This window comes from Eriocheir sinensis, chromosome 13, assembly GCF_024679095.1.
Source record: "Eriocheir sinensis breed Jianghai 21 chromosome 13, ASM2467909v1, whole genome shotgun sequence".
Classification (NCBI taxonomy): Eukaryota; Metazoa; Arthropoda; class Malacostraca; order Decapoda; family Varunidae; genus Eriocheir; species Eriocheir sinensis.
Window position 1 is genome coordinate 6,287,733 of NC_066521.1, and position 16,780 is coordinate 6,304,512.

A 16,780-nucleotide genomic window follows, 5' to 3' on the forward strand; every position below is an offset into this window, starting at 1 on the left:
CCATTACTAGCAGTAGTGGACAAAGGCCTTTCCTAACGTTTTCCACCTTCTCCGTCTGATGTTAATGTACTCCATCCTGCTCAAGCAAATGCTCTCAAATTATTTCTCCACCTGATCTTTTGTCTGCCCTGATTTCTACAACGTTTGGGACTTTGGGTCGCCTTTATGTTACTGTATACACCTCCGCGGTGCAGTGGTTGGCATCCCTGACTGTGAATCTGCGGGCCGGGGTTCAGATCCCGGCCTGGGCAGTTGGTGTGTAGCCCACCCAGCTGTTCATCCTTCCTTTCGGGATGGTCGATAAATGGGTACCTGGGGAAACCTGGGGAAGGTAAACTGCGGTAACCCGGATGTTACACTCGCACCGTATCAAGTTGAAGGTGCTCTCCCACTACAGGCTAACAGGGCCAACGGGACGGAGAGCAGCACCGCCGCCACGCGCAGCTATAGCATATGCTCCGAACGTAAATTATCTTCTCTCTTTCATCATCTATCTGTTATGAGTTCCCTAGCTATATACCTCCGCGCGTTGAGTACCAAAACAGATGATCTGATACCATGGTCATACCTGTCTGATATACCCTCGATCTTATACAATCTACACCATTGCACGTTAATTGTACCAAACAGGTGATGCAATACCTCTCAGCCTCACCTTTGCCCTCTTTTTTACACACTATTCTCGGGTGATAAACAGTTTATGTGGCCGCAGGAAAGAGGGAAAGTATGTTGATGCTCGCCTTCTCTTGCATACAAAGAGAAAAAAGTCTGAGCGTTCATCTCGTCCTAACACACGCGTGGAGAAAGACTGAAGGGAGGCTGTGATGATGCGTCCTGATATGATGCTGAGGACGATAAGGGAGAGGAGGGAAAGGAGGAGGAGGAGAAGAAGAAGAAGAAGAAGGAGGAGGAGGAGTAAAAGAAGGAGGAGAGTCAAGGGAAAAGGAAAATTGTAAATAAGGAAGGAGAGAAGGAATAAACGATTGGAAGAGAGATTTACATAGATTTACATAGAAAATCAGACCACACAGACCCCATGGTCCAGACTTGGTGGTCTGTCCTTAACGAGAGAGAGAGAGAGAGAGAGAGAGATACAAACAGACAGACAAACAGACAGGCACACACATGCTCACACATAAACAAACAAACGAACAAACAAACAAACTGGCATACTCACGTCTTCAGGTACACACACACACACACACACACACACACACACAGGGACAAGGAATATGTGGCGATGGAGTCATGAGCCACATACTCGCATACCACATCTTGGGGGGAGGGGGAAGGGGAGGGGGGGACTGGCACTGGTCTGGCACTTTGCACACCGCAGGAGGAGGAGGAGGAGGAAGAGGAGGAGGAGGTGGAGGAGGAGGAGGAGGAGGAGGAGGAGGAGGAGAAAGAAGAAGAGAGGGTTAATAATCAGTGCCAACCTGGGAGTGTGTCGGTGCGGTGACCTGCCTCTTGCTCTCTGTCCTGGCTCTCTCTCTCTCTCTCTCTCTCTCTCTCTCTCTCTCTCTCTCTCTCTCTCTCTCTCTCTCTCTTGTGTGTTTTTTGCGCCGTATCTCTACATTTTTTTCATTCTTTTATTGTGTTCACAATGTCTTACGTTTCTTGCAAAGCAAAAAAGGAGACGAAGTTCAACCGCTCTCGCGTGTTCTCCGTTTCGTGTGAAATGAGTAATTTCAGAAAACTAAAAGAACGTTAAAATGAAGGGAAAAAAAAGGCTTAAGAGATCAAAGGAACCAGGAGAAAAAGGGTTACTGAGGCCGTTCACATGCTTTCGTATTTAAAATTCATGTGTTTACTAAAAAAATGCTATAGGAACCAGGGGAAAGATAAAAATTAAGTACCTGTTTGAAGTATTTTTCGTAAATATAAATTCATGTGTATATTCAGAAAATGTAAATGGGTGTAAAAAATGAAGGAAATGGTAATGAAACCAATGAAACTAGGGAAGAAATAGGATTATGTGTGGGTTTAAGTGTTTTCATATATGTAAAGTCGTAAATACCCAGCAAAAATAAATGAGTGTCAAAAGAGTAAAGGAAAATGCTTGTGGAGCCAGTGGAACAAGGTAAAAGAGGAATTATGAGGCTGTTTATTCTTTTTCGCGTGCATACGATTCGTGTCTATACTCAGAGAACAAAAAAAACAAAACTGCAATAAGTGAAGGAAAATGGCCAAGCAACCAGACACCAGGGAAAGCGAAATTCGGAGACCACTAAAGTTTTTATTTCGTATTTGAATATTAAGAACAAGTTTACATATTAAGGAACATTAGCGTGTATTAAGTAGGTCATTATAGAAAACTCATGCCTGTTGTATTATTAGCCAAGTGTTTCAGCCTCGAGAGAGAGAGAGAGAGAGAGAGAGAGAGAGAGAGAGAGAGAGAGAGAGAGAGAGAGGAGAAAAAAAATATCTTGGCGTGTTCCTAAATGTTTGCTTTCCTTGTTGCACGGCTTCCCTTCGTTTTTTTTCCACTTCAATAGCTGCGTGTGTGTGTGTGTGTGTGAGAGAGAGAGAGAGGTTTCGTAACAAAGCATATGGTGATGATGATGATGATGGGGATGATGATGATGCCTAAAGAGTGTCTGTTAACTCGCGTCATCATTAGAAGAAACGTCATCGCAACAAAGTACGTGGTGGTGGTGGTGGTGGCAAAAGTGTGCCATACTAACTCGCGCCAGACAAGTGTTGCATCATGAGGTGAAGAAAGAGCTATACGTGACAAACCGTATGAGAGAGAGAGAGAGAGAGAGAGAGAGAGAGAGAGAGAGAGAGAGAGAGAGAGAGAGAGAGAGAGAGAGAGAAGGGGGCTGACCTCGACATCAACATTGATTAATACCTCTCTGCACTAATATCAAAGTGCATAATTCATCGTCCTCTTTATCGCGTAACGGTGTAAACTTGATCTTTATTTATTTATTTATTTTGTTGATTAAATAGCGAGGTAGTTAGGTGGTTAGTTTGTCACTTGATGGTAATTCGTTTGTTAATTCATAAGCTATTTTGTCAATCAGTTAGTTCGTCCCTTACTTGATAAATAAGTCATATTCATTAGCTAGTCGTTTAGTTAATGAGTGAGTCTGTTGATTGCTTAAGTCATATGTTTGGTTTTTGGTTTGCTAGGTAATTAGGTAGTTGGTTAGCTAGTAGTTTGCCAATGAATAAGCCTTTTTACATATATATTTTCTACCCACACGCGTTCGTATGATGCTTATAAATTAAAATACTATATTGCGTCATCTCATGTGTTAGTTCTTCATTCGCCACGCACAGGAAGCTATACGGAACATGAACGATGAATGATATGTGTATGGTGAAGTGTCGCGAAGGGAACATTGCTAGTGTGCAGAAAACATAACGAGAAGCAAAAAACAAGCGACTAAAGACTTCGAACCTGTACGAGAGCCACGATGAACTTCTTAAGGAATCTAATACAGGTAAAGGTGATGCTGGACTGTATGCTGATCCCCTATGATTTATTCCTCTTATCAAACACTCTCTCTACACCTTTTTTTTCATCTTAGATTCACCAGTTACCTAATCCTTGCATTCTTCCTTAATTTGACGTATTGTGTTTTATTCAGAATCCTTTTTACTTATTAATAACGGATAAATGAGCATGTATGTATTCTGATCTTCAATTACTTATTCCTGATAGGTAGATTATTACCTATTCCTCCACCTCCTACCCTCCTACTAGCAACAGTTTTATAATTCACGAATTATCTCTTAAATGTGTCAAGTTCGGGTGTATATTCAGATAATTTGTTACTTATGAATGCATTAATATTTTTCTCCCATTTTTTTCCATCCTGCGATCGCCACTTTTAGCCATGCATCTTTCCTTCAATATATCACCCTTAATATTTATCTCCAGGGTTAAGAGACGAGGGGGAAAGGGGGGCTCATGCGTGTCAATCTAATCAGTAATAAAATCGATAGCGGAGAATGGGTGTTGGTAAGGAATGGGCAGAGGATAAGTAGATGGATGTTGGCGTGGATGTGCAGAGGATTAGGAGATGGATGTTGGCGGGAATGTCAGAGGATGGGGAGATGGATGTTAGCGGGAATGTACAGAGGATAGGGAGATGGGTGTTGGCGGGAACGGGCAGAGGATTAATTGGGAGATGGGTATTGGCGGGGAGAAGACGGGAAAGAAAAGGAGAAAACTGGAAATAAAAGCAGTTATCTCACCGCCCCCATTGCTCTTTATGATGTAGAAGGGGACCATCCATCAATGTAAGCAATAAAGCAGATTGATACGGGGAGAGGAAAGGAAGGACAAGGGAAGAAACAAGGACGAAAAACATGGAAAAAACAGAAACCTTATTACCAATCACGTTTTTCTTGAGGGGATAAAAGGAGGAAGGTTCTGGAGATTTAGTCATTTAACACACATGGAGAGGGGAAAAGATGAATGGAAGAAAGGAGGGAAGAAAGAAAGGAGAGACAGACGCTTATTTTGAGGGAGAAAGAAAAATGACACGTCTAAATGGAAATGAGGAAGTGATAAAGAGATAAAAGGAGGGAAGAAAGATGGAAAAGGAGAGACAAACAGCGTTATTATGAGGGGGAGAAGGAATGAAGGGTTTAAGTGGAAATGAGGAAAGTGGTGAAGTGATAAACGGAAGGAAGGAGGAAGAGAGACAGGACCCCGTTATTATGAGGAAGAGACGAGATAAAGGGCTTTGGGAGAAGAGGATGGGAGGAGAGTAGAGCTGAAGGGGGATGAGTTAAAGTAGTATAATCACAGCATTGTTAAAAGCATAGCATTGTTGACATCCGGATGAGTCAGTTTTCTCCCGTCTCATTAGTAAGAGTGGAACAAAGGTAATTAAAAGGTCTAGGCGTTAAGGAGAGTGGGAAGGAGGGAATAGAGAAGAAAAGGAGAAAGGGAAACAGCGTAATCATAAAGCAGAATTGTTAACATCTGGATCAATTAGTTTTCCCCCATCTCAGTAGTAAGAGTGGAACAAAGGTAATTAAAAGGTCTAGGCGTTAAGGAGAGTGGGAAGGAGGGAATAGAGAAGAAAAGGAGAAAGGGAAACAGCGTAGTCATAAAGCAGAATTGTTGACATCTGGATCAGTTAGTTCTCCCCCATCTCATTAGTAAGAGTGGAACAAAGGTAAATTAAGGGTCTAGGCGTTAAGGAGAGTGGGAAGGAGGGAATAGAGAAGAAAAGGAGAAAGGGAAACAGCGTAATCATAAAGCAGAATTATTGACATCTTTATCAATTAGTTTTTACGTATTTCATTAGTAAGAGTCGAACAAAGGTAATTAAGTGTCTAGGCGTTAAGGAGAGTGGGGAGGAGGGAATAGAGAAGAAAAGGAGAAACAGCGTAATCATAAAGCAGAATAGTTGACATCTTTATCAGTTAGTTTTCCCTTATCTCATTAATAAGAGTGAAACAAAGGTAAATTAAGGGTCTAGGCGTTAAGGAGAGTGGGAAGGAGGGAATAGAGAAGAAAAGGAGAAAGAGAAACAGCGTAGTCATAAAGCAGAATTGTTGACATCTTTATCAGTTAGTTTTTACGTATCTCATTAGTAAGAGTGAAACAAAAGTAAATAAAGGGGCTATAGGCGTTAAGGAGGTGGGGAAAGCAGAGAGGAAAAGGAAGAGGAAAAACAGCGTATTCACATGGTATAATTACGTAGCACTGTTCATATCTAGGGATCTGCTTTCTTCCCCAATAATATTCATCTTTATTAATGTGTATGTGGGGATTAGGAGAAGGGATACATGGGTTAAACGGGTTAGAATTAAGGGACAGGGGAGAAAGTAAAGAGGAAAGAGGAAGAGACAAGATAATAGTGTAGGCATTGGGAGACATTTCGAGATTTTTAATTAACACGTTGTTGCAGTTTCTCCATTGTTGTAATCTTGAGGTGTGTCAGATTATCCCCGTTTCAGTAATATTCATTGTTATTATTTGGGGAAAGGGAGATATAGATGTGAGAGGGATAACAAAGGGGGAGGAGAGGCCAAGGAAGACACGAGAGGAAGAGAAAAGAAAGGGTGTATCAGTTTTTTCCTCATTTCAGTAATATGCATCGTTATCAATTGGGGAGGGAGAGATAAAGATGTCACATGGGGGATGGTTAATTAAGGGTGAGTGGAGGAAAGGGAAGGCAGGGGAGAAAGAGCAAGGAAAGAGTGTGTCAGTTTTCCCTCACTTTAATAATATGCATCGTTTTTAACTGGGTGGAGGGAGAGATAGAGATACCAAAGGTGTTATGATTCTGGGGAAAGGGAAGACAGGAGAGGAAAAAAAAAAATAGCGTAGACGTTGTAATATTTGAGATATCATTTTTTTCCTTATTTTAGTAATGATGATTGTTATTAAGGATCTTATTAGTCTGACTGAAAAACATACAGATAAACACCTCTAGGATGGGGACACGGATTTTATAGAGCCTGTCAGGGTCAAGCAGATCTGTCCCCCCGCGGAGGGCCCATGGGCCCTTGTTGGGTGACGGCCAATGAAGAGGAGGATGCCGACAGACCGACTCTATCGGCTGGCGTCAGCCGAGTCGACCAAGTCTGTCGACGAGGACTGGCGTGTCTCTGAAGAGGAGATGGAAAGGAAGAGGGTGAGAACATAGCAAAGTCATTGCTTAAATCATGGAAGGTCTTCGTTTTCGATAGACAAACAGATAGAGAAGCGAATAGACAGACAGACCATTCTACTGAAAGACGAGAAAGAGGGTGGGAAGAAAACGTAGCATAGTAGATGTTGAAATCCTGGCAGGTCTCCGTTTTCTGTGTTGAGGAGGTAAACAAAGCAGTGTGAGGTGGCCAGGGTTGCGTCATCGGTGTACCTCGGTGATTTAAAGCCCCAATGCCGGACTCACGGCGACGTCTGCCTGCCAGGTGAGTCGTGAGGGGGCCGTTATGCATTAGTTAACCTGTGCGTGAGCTGAAACGCCTCTAAAATGGGCTTAAATGAGGAAATATGAATGTGTGCTTCCCTCATCCCTCAACAGCGGTCCTTTGTATTTAAAACACACCTTTGTCTTTATTCACTGTACATGTATCACACATGCGCAGCATCTCTATTCCTTCATTATGTTTCCTGTTTGTCTTTATTATCCTATCCCCAAAACGCCAAGACAGGCCACATCAGCAGGCGATATTGATTTTTTGAACTGGGGCGCATAAAGATGATCAGCTATTGTTCTCTCTCTCTCTCTCTCTCTCTCTCTCTCTCTCTCTCTCTCTCTCTCCACTGTACATACCTTACACACAGTCCTGTAATGTCTTTTCTTTTATTACATTATTTATTTCTGTGTAATCCTTTTCCACCCCAGTGGAGGTGTTGCTGTCGTGAGTGGGATATAAGTTGTCTCTCTGCCTGCCTCTTCACCCCCTGTACACACCTAACACACATATGTCTCCAACAATTACTTTCTTTATAACCCTATGTGACTGTGTCACACCAAAATCTCTGCAGCACAGGCCACAGCAGCAGAAGTATTGATGTTTTATTTGGGTGTTAAGATGACCTGCAGCCTTTATTGGGTCAAGGTCGAGGGTTCACAACTCCTATTCACTTTGCAGGGCAGCTCCTCAGCAGCCAGGGCAGAAGCGGCTCTGAAGAAGAAGGTTTGGTGTACTGCGTACAGTGTATTTGCATTGCACTCTTTTATTATGACAACTATTTTTGATACTGTCTTGTCCTCACTGCTGTGTCTCATGATATTCTTTATGCTTATTGCTTTTGAACTGTCTTTAGTTTTCCTCTTGTGTGCTATTCAATTTTTGCTGCTGCTGGAAAGTGTGTAAAGTATTATTTGGTTTATTTTAATGTTGTTTGGCTCTTTAATCAGAAATGAGTTCTATATATTAATATTATCTCATAGAGGAATTTATTTATAAGCACTAATCTCTAAGGCAGTTCAAAAGCAGTTTCTAATTTTTTCAAATATACTTCAACATTTAACATTGAATTTTTGTGGTTTTACAGATTCATACACTCACAGTTTGTGCAGTTTTGCTCTGAATGTTTTTGTGTATGTTTTATTAATGCTTCTCTGTATTTTTTTTTTCACTTTTACACTTGTGATCACATTGTACCTTCCATGCCAGACCATTCTGAGTACCACATTAACATATTATTTATCTGCATTCAGTATGTATTTTCTAATGAAGTTTTCACTGACATGACTCACTAATAAGTGCTGCATCTGACCACCACAAAGCAGCATGATGCACCACACACATCACTATTCAGGCACTTCAAAACTACTTCCATGAAAGGGCCTGGAAAATCATCACCTCCCAGTTATCACTCCATTCACATTCTAAGGGCTGCTTTCACAGTCGTTTTGTTTGTTTTGATCGTTACCAATGGCTGTTATCGCCGCTATAGTATTTCCACGTAAAACTGGCCGATGGGGTAGTGGAGGCTGCGAGGTTAGCCTAACCCCGCACCTTACCACACACTCTCAACACCTCTCGCTTCCTCTGCAGCCACCACTACCCTATAGGCCAGTTTCACGTGAAAAACTATAGCGTCGATCGCCACCATTGGTAATGATTAAAACAAACGAAGTGACTGTGAAAGTGGGCCTAAATATCAAATTTACTCATAATGGAGGAACATACATTGTTATAAAATTTGCAATTAGTCATACAGACCACAACCACTATTATGCACTCATGCAGTGTTCACAACACACACACACACACACACACACACACTCCATTGATATACACCGCTCTAGTAGCTCAATTGGTTAGAGCGCCGTGCTGCAAGGCTTCACGGCCAAACAGGCGGTGGTTCGAGCCCCGCTCAGGCCGGATTCTTTCCATTGACTAGGAGTGGTTACTGTCCCCCCTTGAGCAAGGGGGATGGGGTGTGTGGTGTGTGAGGTCCTGGCAGTACCCAGAGATCGACAATAATGAGCACTTGCTCACATCATGAGGGTACCTGCTGGCAAAAACGAGTCCAACTCGTGATCAGGCCGTGGTGAATTATACACACACACACACACACACACACACACACAAAGTATAGTTTTCCACAAAGAAGTGTTAAGACATGGAACAGCTTGCAGGAAGAGGTGGTGGAGGCGAACAATGTTCAACAAATGAAGGAATGGCTGGATAAATGAAGATATGGAGACGGGACTATTAGAGCTTAGCTCGGGTCCGGTAGACTACAAATAGGTAAATACACTCACACACACACACACACACACACACACACACACACACACACACACACACACACACACACACACACACACACACACACACACACACACACACAAAGATCGGTACTACGAGCCCTGTGCTCTTCCGTAGGGGAACGGCTGGCTGTCTTGAGAGAGACCCGCAGCAGACCAAGAGGTGAATTACACATTATATGGACAAGGAAATGATGAAGAAAATTATAACAACACTGATAAGACCAAAACTTGAATATGCTGCAGTTGTATGGTCGCCTCACAAAAAGAAGGATATCAGAAAGTTGGAAAGAATACAGAGCATTGCTACTAAAATGGTCCCAGAACTCTCGAATATGACTTATGAAGACAGATTGAAGGAGATGGACTTGACGACATTGGAACAAAGGAGGGAGAGAGGAGATCTGATTACGCTATATAAGTTGGTAAATAAGTTTGATGAGGTGGATAGAGATGATCTCTTTTCTACTGCAAGAATGCAGGGGCTGAGAGGACATGGAAAGAAACTTAATAAAGGAACCTGTTTGAGTGACTTGAAAAAGTATAGTTTTCCACATAGAAGTGTTAACACCTAGAACAGCTTGCGGGAAGAAGTGGTGGAGGCGAGCAGTGTCCATCAAATGAAAGAAAGGCTGGATGAATGTAGATATGAAGATGGGACTATTAGAGCTTAGCTCGGGCCCTGTAGACTACAAATAGGTAAATACAAATAAGGAAATACACACACACACACACACACAGTTTCCACTGACATACACACACTTGACCTTACTGCAGTGATTTCACAGACAAAGTTTCTATAGATTTGCACTCTTAGGGCACCACTCAGTGACATAAAAACGGCAATATGTAGTACTCTTCCTCACCACTGCCTTCCGTCATGCAGGGGCCTGTGGCAGCTGGAGGCTTAGGTGGCCCTCCTCCAGACACAGAGGGCCAGAGGGAGGCTGTCATCACCCAGGAGAACACCAACGGCAGTGGCACCAGTCCACCGCTGTCACCCGCTTCCACCAACTCCGACGCCTCTTTGCCAGGGTGAGTAGCCAGCATGCTACTTTTTTTAATAGTACTCCATGCAATTAATGTATATGAGGTGTCTAGAGCTCGAGGGGCGAACACGCCAACATGGTGGATTTTGAGTTTTTGCCGGTTTCCGCTAGATGGAAGCACTGTGCAACCCTCTGTGAACGTGAAAATGGGAAACTGGTCTCTATGGCCCAGTGGAAGGGTGGTGAGATTAGCATCTTTTTGCCTGTCTGCAGAGTGTATGAAGTCGGTTGTATTAGGGCTTAAAGGGCGAAGAGCACTAGTAAAACACTCATAAAACACCTAAATATGGAAATTTTGTTTTGAAATCTAAACTTGCTGTTAGTTACATCATGTTTTTAATTTTCTGAGTTTGGATTAAATAGGGTGATAAACATGCATTAATAAAAAACACCCTTACGTGTTTGTGTTTTTTTAATAACACAATTTCACACAAACACTGATTCCATTGAATTTGTCTAGCTGAAAACTTTCTATTGGTAATGTATGATGATAGTGCTGTGTGCGTTTTTATTATGTTTTTGCTATGCTTGACTTTGAAGGCCTGAAACTCAAAACTAGGTAATTGGCTTGTTCACCCCTTGAGCACGAGACACCTCATATACTCTCTGCACCTCCTTTCATCACCTGAGATTGGTTACTTTGTTCCCATTTTCACACAGAGCTGATCAGATGATAACATAGAGTAATAATGTATGAGGAGGAAATATCTTTAACCCCTTTCACCTCTCAGTGCCATCAGCATCAAGGCACTCAGGGCCGCTTTCACAGTCACGTTTGTTTGTGTTGGTCGTTACCAATGAGCGGGATCGCCACTACCAACAAAAAATCCGCTTTCACAGTCGTCTTTCGCGGCGCTGTTTGTTTGCATCAGTACCAGAGATTGGAACCTTCGGTAATGGAGCTCTGGTAGCCGCGGGGGCTCCCTAATGAAGCTTACCAATGACATTAATTAGTAAATAGTACAAATTCCTGCTCTCAAATGGTTATAATATTTCTTTAAATAGATGTGAAAAAATATTAAAATATATAACAACACGTTGCACGGCTTCAATGGTAATATGATAAAAAATTTAGAAGACTTTGAATGACATGAACTCACTTCACCTGCTGACAGTAAACGCCCTGCTGAGAATCTCAATTTGATTGTTTGATGATTTATTGTTGCAAAAGTACACAACAAAGAAGAAGGGAGGACTTTAATACTTGTCACCATTATTCACCTGTTATGCCTTCTTGGTCAAACTCGTATTATTCTAGTTAGCCTACTATATGTATGCATAGGGCATTTATATAACAAAATCAGCCCTATTAAGTAGAGAATAAATGTGAAGTCTGACAAATAAGTGTGAATAATGAATAAATGTAATTGTTATAGGTGAAGAGTCTGTATTGCTGACATTTGCTAATATAAGAGAACTTTAATAATAATTAATACTTCTCATCATTATTTCAACTTTTCCGCCTTGGAAATATTGGCTATCAGCAGATTTGATCATTTGAGGGGTGTATCAGCGAGACACTCCACATTTTTTCATCATATTTATTCTTTACAGTTACTCTTTATATTTATTCTTCACGTTTACTTTTTGTACATTTATTTTTCATATTACTCCTTCATAATCCTCCGCTCAGCTGATGTAATGTTGACATTTCCCGCCGCCCTGGCATACCAACACTGCCGAATCACGCGCCTTCGTCTTGTCATGATCGTCACCACGCTGGTAGTCACCGATACCACGAAAACAGCGATTGTGAAAGCGGATTGAGGCGATGGTAACGGCTGCTACCAGGATGGTAGGGCCTTTGGTTAGGGTGCGTACCAGATGACTGTGAAAGCGGCCCTTAGATTCGTTCTCCTGCATTGCCACAATTCAACACTTGTATGAGATTTTTTTATAAATTTCTTTTATCCTTGGCTATTCCCCCGGTAATCCAGGATGTAGCTATATATTGCAGTCTGAGGTGCAAGGAAGGGGTAAACAAGTCTGCATTTTCAAAGATCAGTGACAGATAAAACTGCCTGTAGGTGTGTCCTCTAAATTTTTTGAAGAATTATCTTCATAACTGTTGGTACTTGCCAAAATCAGTGATAAGAACTTAATAGTTAGGTATAAGAAACTTCTTCAAATATTACATGAAGGCTTATTGTCACTGTGTCCTGGGGTGATGGGTTACGGTATTTCCTGCCACAGACTCAAGGGCAAATGTGGTAGAGATGAGCACCAAGGCCATGTGCAGCTTTAGTGTATTATGTCCCCAATTTAACTTATGTCTTTTCATCACAAGAGTCACCACCCTCTCTCAAAAACTGTATGGAGGAGTGTTGTCAAATTCCTTATTATCTCTCAGCTTGAGCCAGGAGGGTGACACACCATCAATAGGCAATGACAGCACCACCATCAGCAGCAGCAGCACCCCTTGTGTGACCTGCGAAAGTGAGGTGCCCAGCTGTGGCAGTGTCTCCGAGATCCTCCAGACCCATCCACAAGACAACACACGGCCGCACGAGTCAACAGGAAACTCAGGTGAGGGAATGCAGGATTGCTGTCCCTTTTGTTTTGGGTTAAAGTTAGTGTTTGATGCTTTTTTATAATCTTTAGTTCTATAGAAGTCAGATGTTTTAATGATTTTTTACATGTAAGTTTAAGGTGTTGACTATTACATAGGCAATAATTTTCTTTAGGATTAAATTGTCTTCTCAGTTGAATGTACCATAAACAGGACCATAGCTGAATTTTGCTAATATGTGGATGTGCAAAGTGTTGACTGTTACATTCCCAATACTTTTCTTTGTCGTTATGTATATATGCTCCGCAATTGAAAGTACCATAAGCAGAACCAATGCCTTTTTAGATTAGTTAGATCCATATTTTGTTGAGTTTCAAGTGGAAGTTTAGAGGGAAATACTCCTCTAGGTTGTTAAAGTTTCTCCTCTATTGAATATAGTGTAGTCTTGTGTGAGGCTGGACTTTGACACGAGATTGATGTTTATCCGAGTGTATTGGGTACAGTACATTTTGGGGGTTATGTTAGGGTTTATAGTTAGTATTGATTATTTTATACACTCCTCTTCTTTTCAGATTTTCATTTTGGGACTTACTGACTGAATTTTCTACTCTTGTGTTACTTTGGTTGGATTTATTTTAGGGTTGGCATTTTTTTATTATTGTAGCTTTTTTTTAAGTTATTTGTTATTTTTTATTTATTGCTATTTTTTTGGTTGTGTCATTTTTTGTATGGTTATTATGGGGGTAATATTAATTGATTAGTTTTTCTTTATTCCTCTATTTTGGTTAAGCTCCTTGTAATCTCATTGTCATGGGTTTTTGATAGGCTGTCCATGTTTATGATCACTATCCTTCTCCTTATAACCTCAGCATCCTTGATTTAGTGTCAAACTTACTTAATTTTGCCATGATTTTCCTTTCTCATCATTGAAATCCCATGATCCTGGCATTTAGTTATTATACTATTGATATCTAGTATGTTTTGGAATTGTTATACAGTGAAGGTCCAGCAATCTATAATTTTTTTTTATAATTTTCTGCCCTCCAGATTTTTGATAATTTTCTGCACTCCAGATTTTTGATGATTTTCTGCACTCTAGATTTCGGGTAATTTTTTTCCAGATAATATTTTGCCCTCAGAATGCAGACTGTTGTTTTAGTTTTATTGTGTATATATGGATGATAGGATTGTCTGGCTAGTGCATTTCAGATTAGTAGACTTTTACTTGAATTCCTACAGTCTGGGTGTTTAAGTTGTGTGTTTGATTGTTTCTGTGTCTGGGAATGATTTTAATGTGGCGTATGTTAAGGTAATGCTGTATTCATGGTCAGTCCCGCATTTAGTTGTGTGTCGGTCCATCTTGGTGTGCATGGTTGTAAAAATACAGGAAAAAAATAATAACAAACTAAAATTCAACCATATATACTCAATGTTATTTTAATTCATTAAGCTAATTATTTTGTCTGATGTTTTGACCTGCATTTCCCTGTTTTAAATTTTTTCCATCATTGAATATCTATTGCACATTTTTTATGTTATCTGTATTACATTTCCTTTATTTGGCAAAATTTTGTTCCTTGCAGAGTTTCCCCCTAACCAAACCTGTTCATTTGCAGTGTCTGATTCAGTGGGTCAGAGCATTGCCCAAAATGGGGTTAAGAAAGGTACTATAAACTGTCGTACTAATGTTTGCCCTGTGCTGCCCTTTGCTTAGTGCACCTCACCTCACCCCTGCCCTGCCCCTCACCTTCCCACACCACTTGTTAAAGCACTATGCAACGTGCCTGCAGGAAAGCCTCATTCCAGTGGGTTTTATTGTCACTTGAACATGTACTGACAGATATAAGTGTTAGAAGTCCTTGTCATTTCTGTGCCATAAAGAATTAATTAAATGTGCTGTCATATGTCAAGTCAGTCTGTATCTTACCATACTAGGGTATGCTTGTCAGTTTGTAGCCACCATTTCTATTAGATACTACTCATGACAGGAATGAAACTCCTTGGGAAAAATTAGCTGTGATATAAAGATGTACGTTTGTCTTTATAAAGAATTTTTATTAAGTCTACATTTTGACACTAGTTCATTATACATTTTGACAATAGTTCTCTTTACTTTTTAACAATAATTCATTATACAACGCAGCTCAGTTTTCCATACTATTATTTTATTCCTGATAAAAGTATTAATTGCTTTGGTGCAGGTGTTGTGGCAAACATACCCAGTATAAATGCATGTTAGTCTCCTGTCAAAAGTTAGTATTTCATCTACTGTTTGAGGTCTGATGAACTTGAGAACGTATCTAATAATTTAACTTAATTTGGACTTCTGTGCTTACTAATCTATCATGTAAAGAGTAATGTTTTGTGTCATTAGAGTTTGCAAACATGAATGAGGCTTTTTTGCACCTTCAATAAATCTCTATTGTATGAAACACATGGATCTAGTTTTTGAGGTAATTTAGGTTTGTTTATTGATATACAAGCGTTAGCGAGTACTTTCATTCTTTCATCCATTTCACCGGCAAACTGGTTGCCTTCCTTACTCCTGTATTTCCTCCTTCCTGTGCCTTTACCCCTTCAAGAGGGGAGGTCAAGGCACCTCTGGAACCAATATTAATCAGTCTTTTGGCATCTTCCTCTTGTCTTTTCATAGGCGTAGCATGTTGCAGGATTTTTTGTTTTGTCTTAGGCCTGCTTCCTCTACTGTAAAAAGAGAGAAATAATTAACAGAATCTGAGTGTAGATCTTCAAGCAGTATTATTCACCTGCTTATTAATCACCAGATGCAGTCAGTTATTATGTAGATGAGTCACCATACACTTCTCGGTACCATGAGGAATTTTGTCTTTATTGTACTATAAGTTAGGCAGAAAGAAATCACTTATTACAGTAGATGAGTCATTATACACATTACAGTCTCTTGAGGAATTTTATTTACACTATGACAGAAGGATATCACTGAAAGCAGTAGATAAATCATCATAAGCATTACAGTACCTTGAATTAGTGCATTGACTTGGCCTGTTCACAGGCAGACATTTTGATGTTGATTTTCACCAGAATCTTAATTTTTCTTAACTTCCTTGGCAGAGGGGTGACAGCTATATTTCAAAGCCAATATGTAAAGAAAATTTTACATTGATTGTCATGGCAATTTAAGATAACATATAACATGATTTGTATATATTTTGGCAAAATGAAGCTGTTTTTATATTTTTATGAGATAAAACCTTCATAACATAAATGGTTATTCTGCAAGTAAGTGTGAGCAGTATTGTTAAGGATCTGTGAGATTATTTTCAACTCAGAATTGAAAAGTGATAATATCGCAGGTCCTTTGCTATACTGCTCACACTTGCAGAATAATCATTTAAGTTAGGAGGGTTTTATCTTTTAACATGATAGAAATAGCTTCAATATGTCCAAATATATACATATCATGTTACATAGACAAATCTTTAATATTATCTTACATTGCTATGGCAATGTGTCAAATTTTCTTTGCAAACTGACATTGAAAAATAGCTAAATTACCCCTCAGCCCAAGGAAATTAAGAGAAAATTACAATTCTGGTGGCAATAGGCATCAAAACACCACCTGTGAACAGACCAATTAGTTTGACAGGAGGAAATCCCTTAACACAGTGGATGAATCACAATACACGTCACAGTACCTTCAGGAATTTTATCACTACTGCATTTTAGGAGTATGAAAACAAGACAGGACTCAATCTTATCTTATCAAAGTATGTGGGTGATTCACTTAAGACTTGTTGCCTTGTCTGGGTTGGCTGTAAAGGCTGCTGGAGTGAGCACCTCTGAACACCATCTGCTAACACACTGCACACTGTCTATGCATAATTTCTCACTCACACATCATCACAATGGCTTCTGTGGCTGCCCTCTCCTCCTGTCACTTGATGAATAGTAAGTAGTCATGTTATCACTGATACAGACAGGTGTGTAGCATTGTTCGTTAATCAGACTATCTCACACAATACATTGGTTCTCTGCTAGCA

At 40.4% G+C, this 16,780-nt stretch overlaps 1 protein-coding gene across 18 annotated transcripts in view; it reads left to right on the top strand.

Moving 5' to 3' along the window:
* LOC126997928 (transforming acidic coiled-coil-containing protein 3-like) overlaps positions 1-16,780 on the top strand; it is a gene marked incomplete at its 3' end in the record, with an annotated part of 146,070 nt that overhangs the window by 71,316 nt on the left and 57,974 nt on the right. For 12 of the 18 annotated variants that reach the window (XM_050859159.1, XM_050859169.1, XM_050859170.1 and 9 more), the window contains 3 exon segments: positions 10,090-10,238; positions 12,603-12,778; positions 14,378-14,425. In XM_050859159.1, the coding sequence (XP_050715116.1) occupies positions 10,090-10,238; positions 12,603-12,778; positions 14,378-14,425 (373 nt within the window). 18 annotated transcript variants of the gene reach the window in all.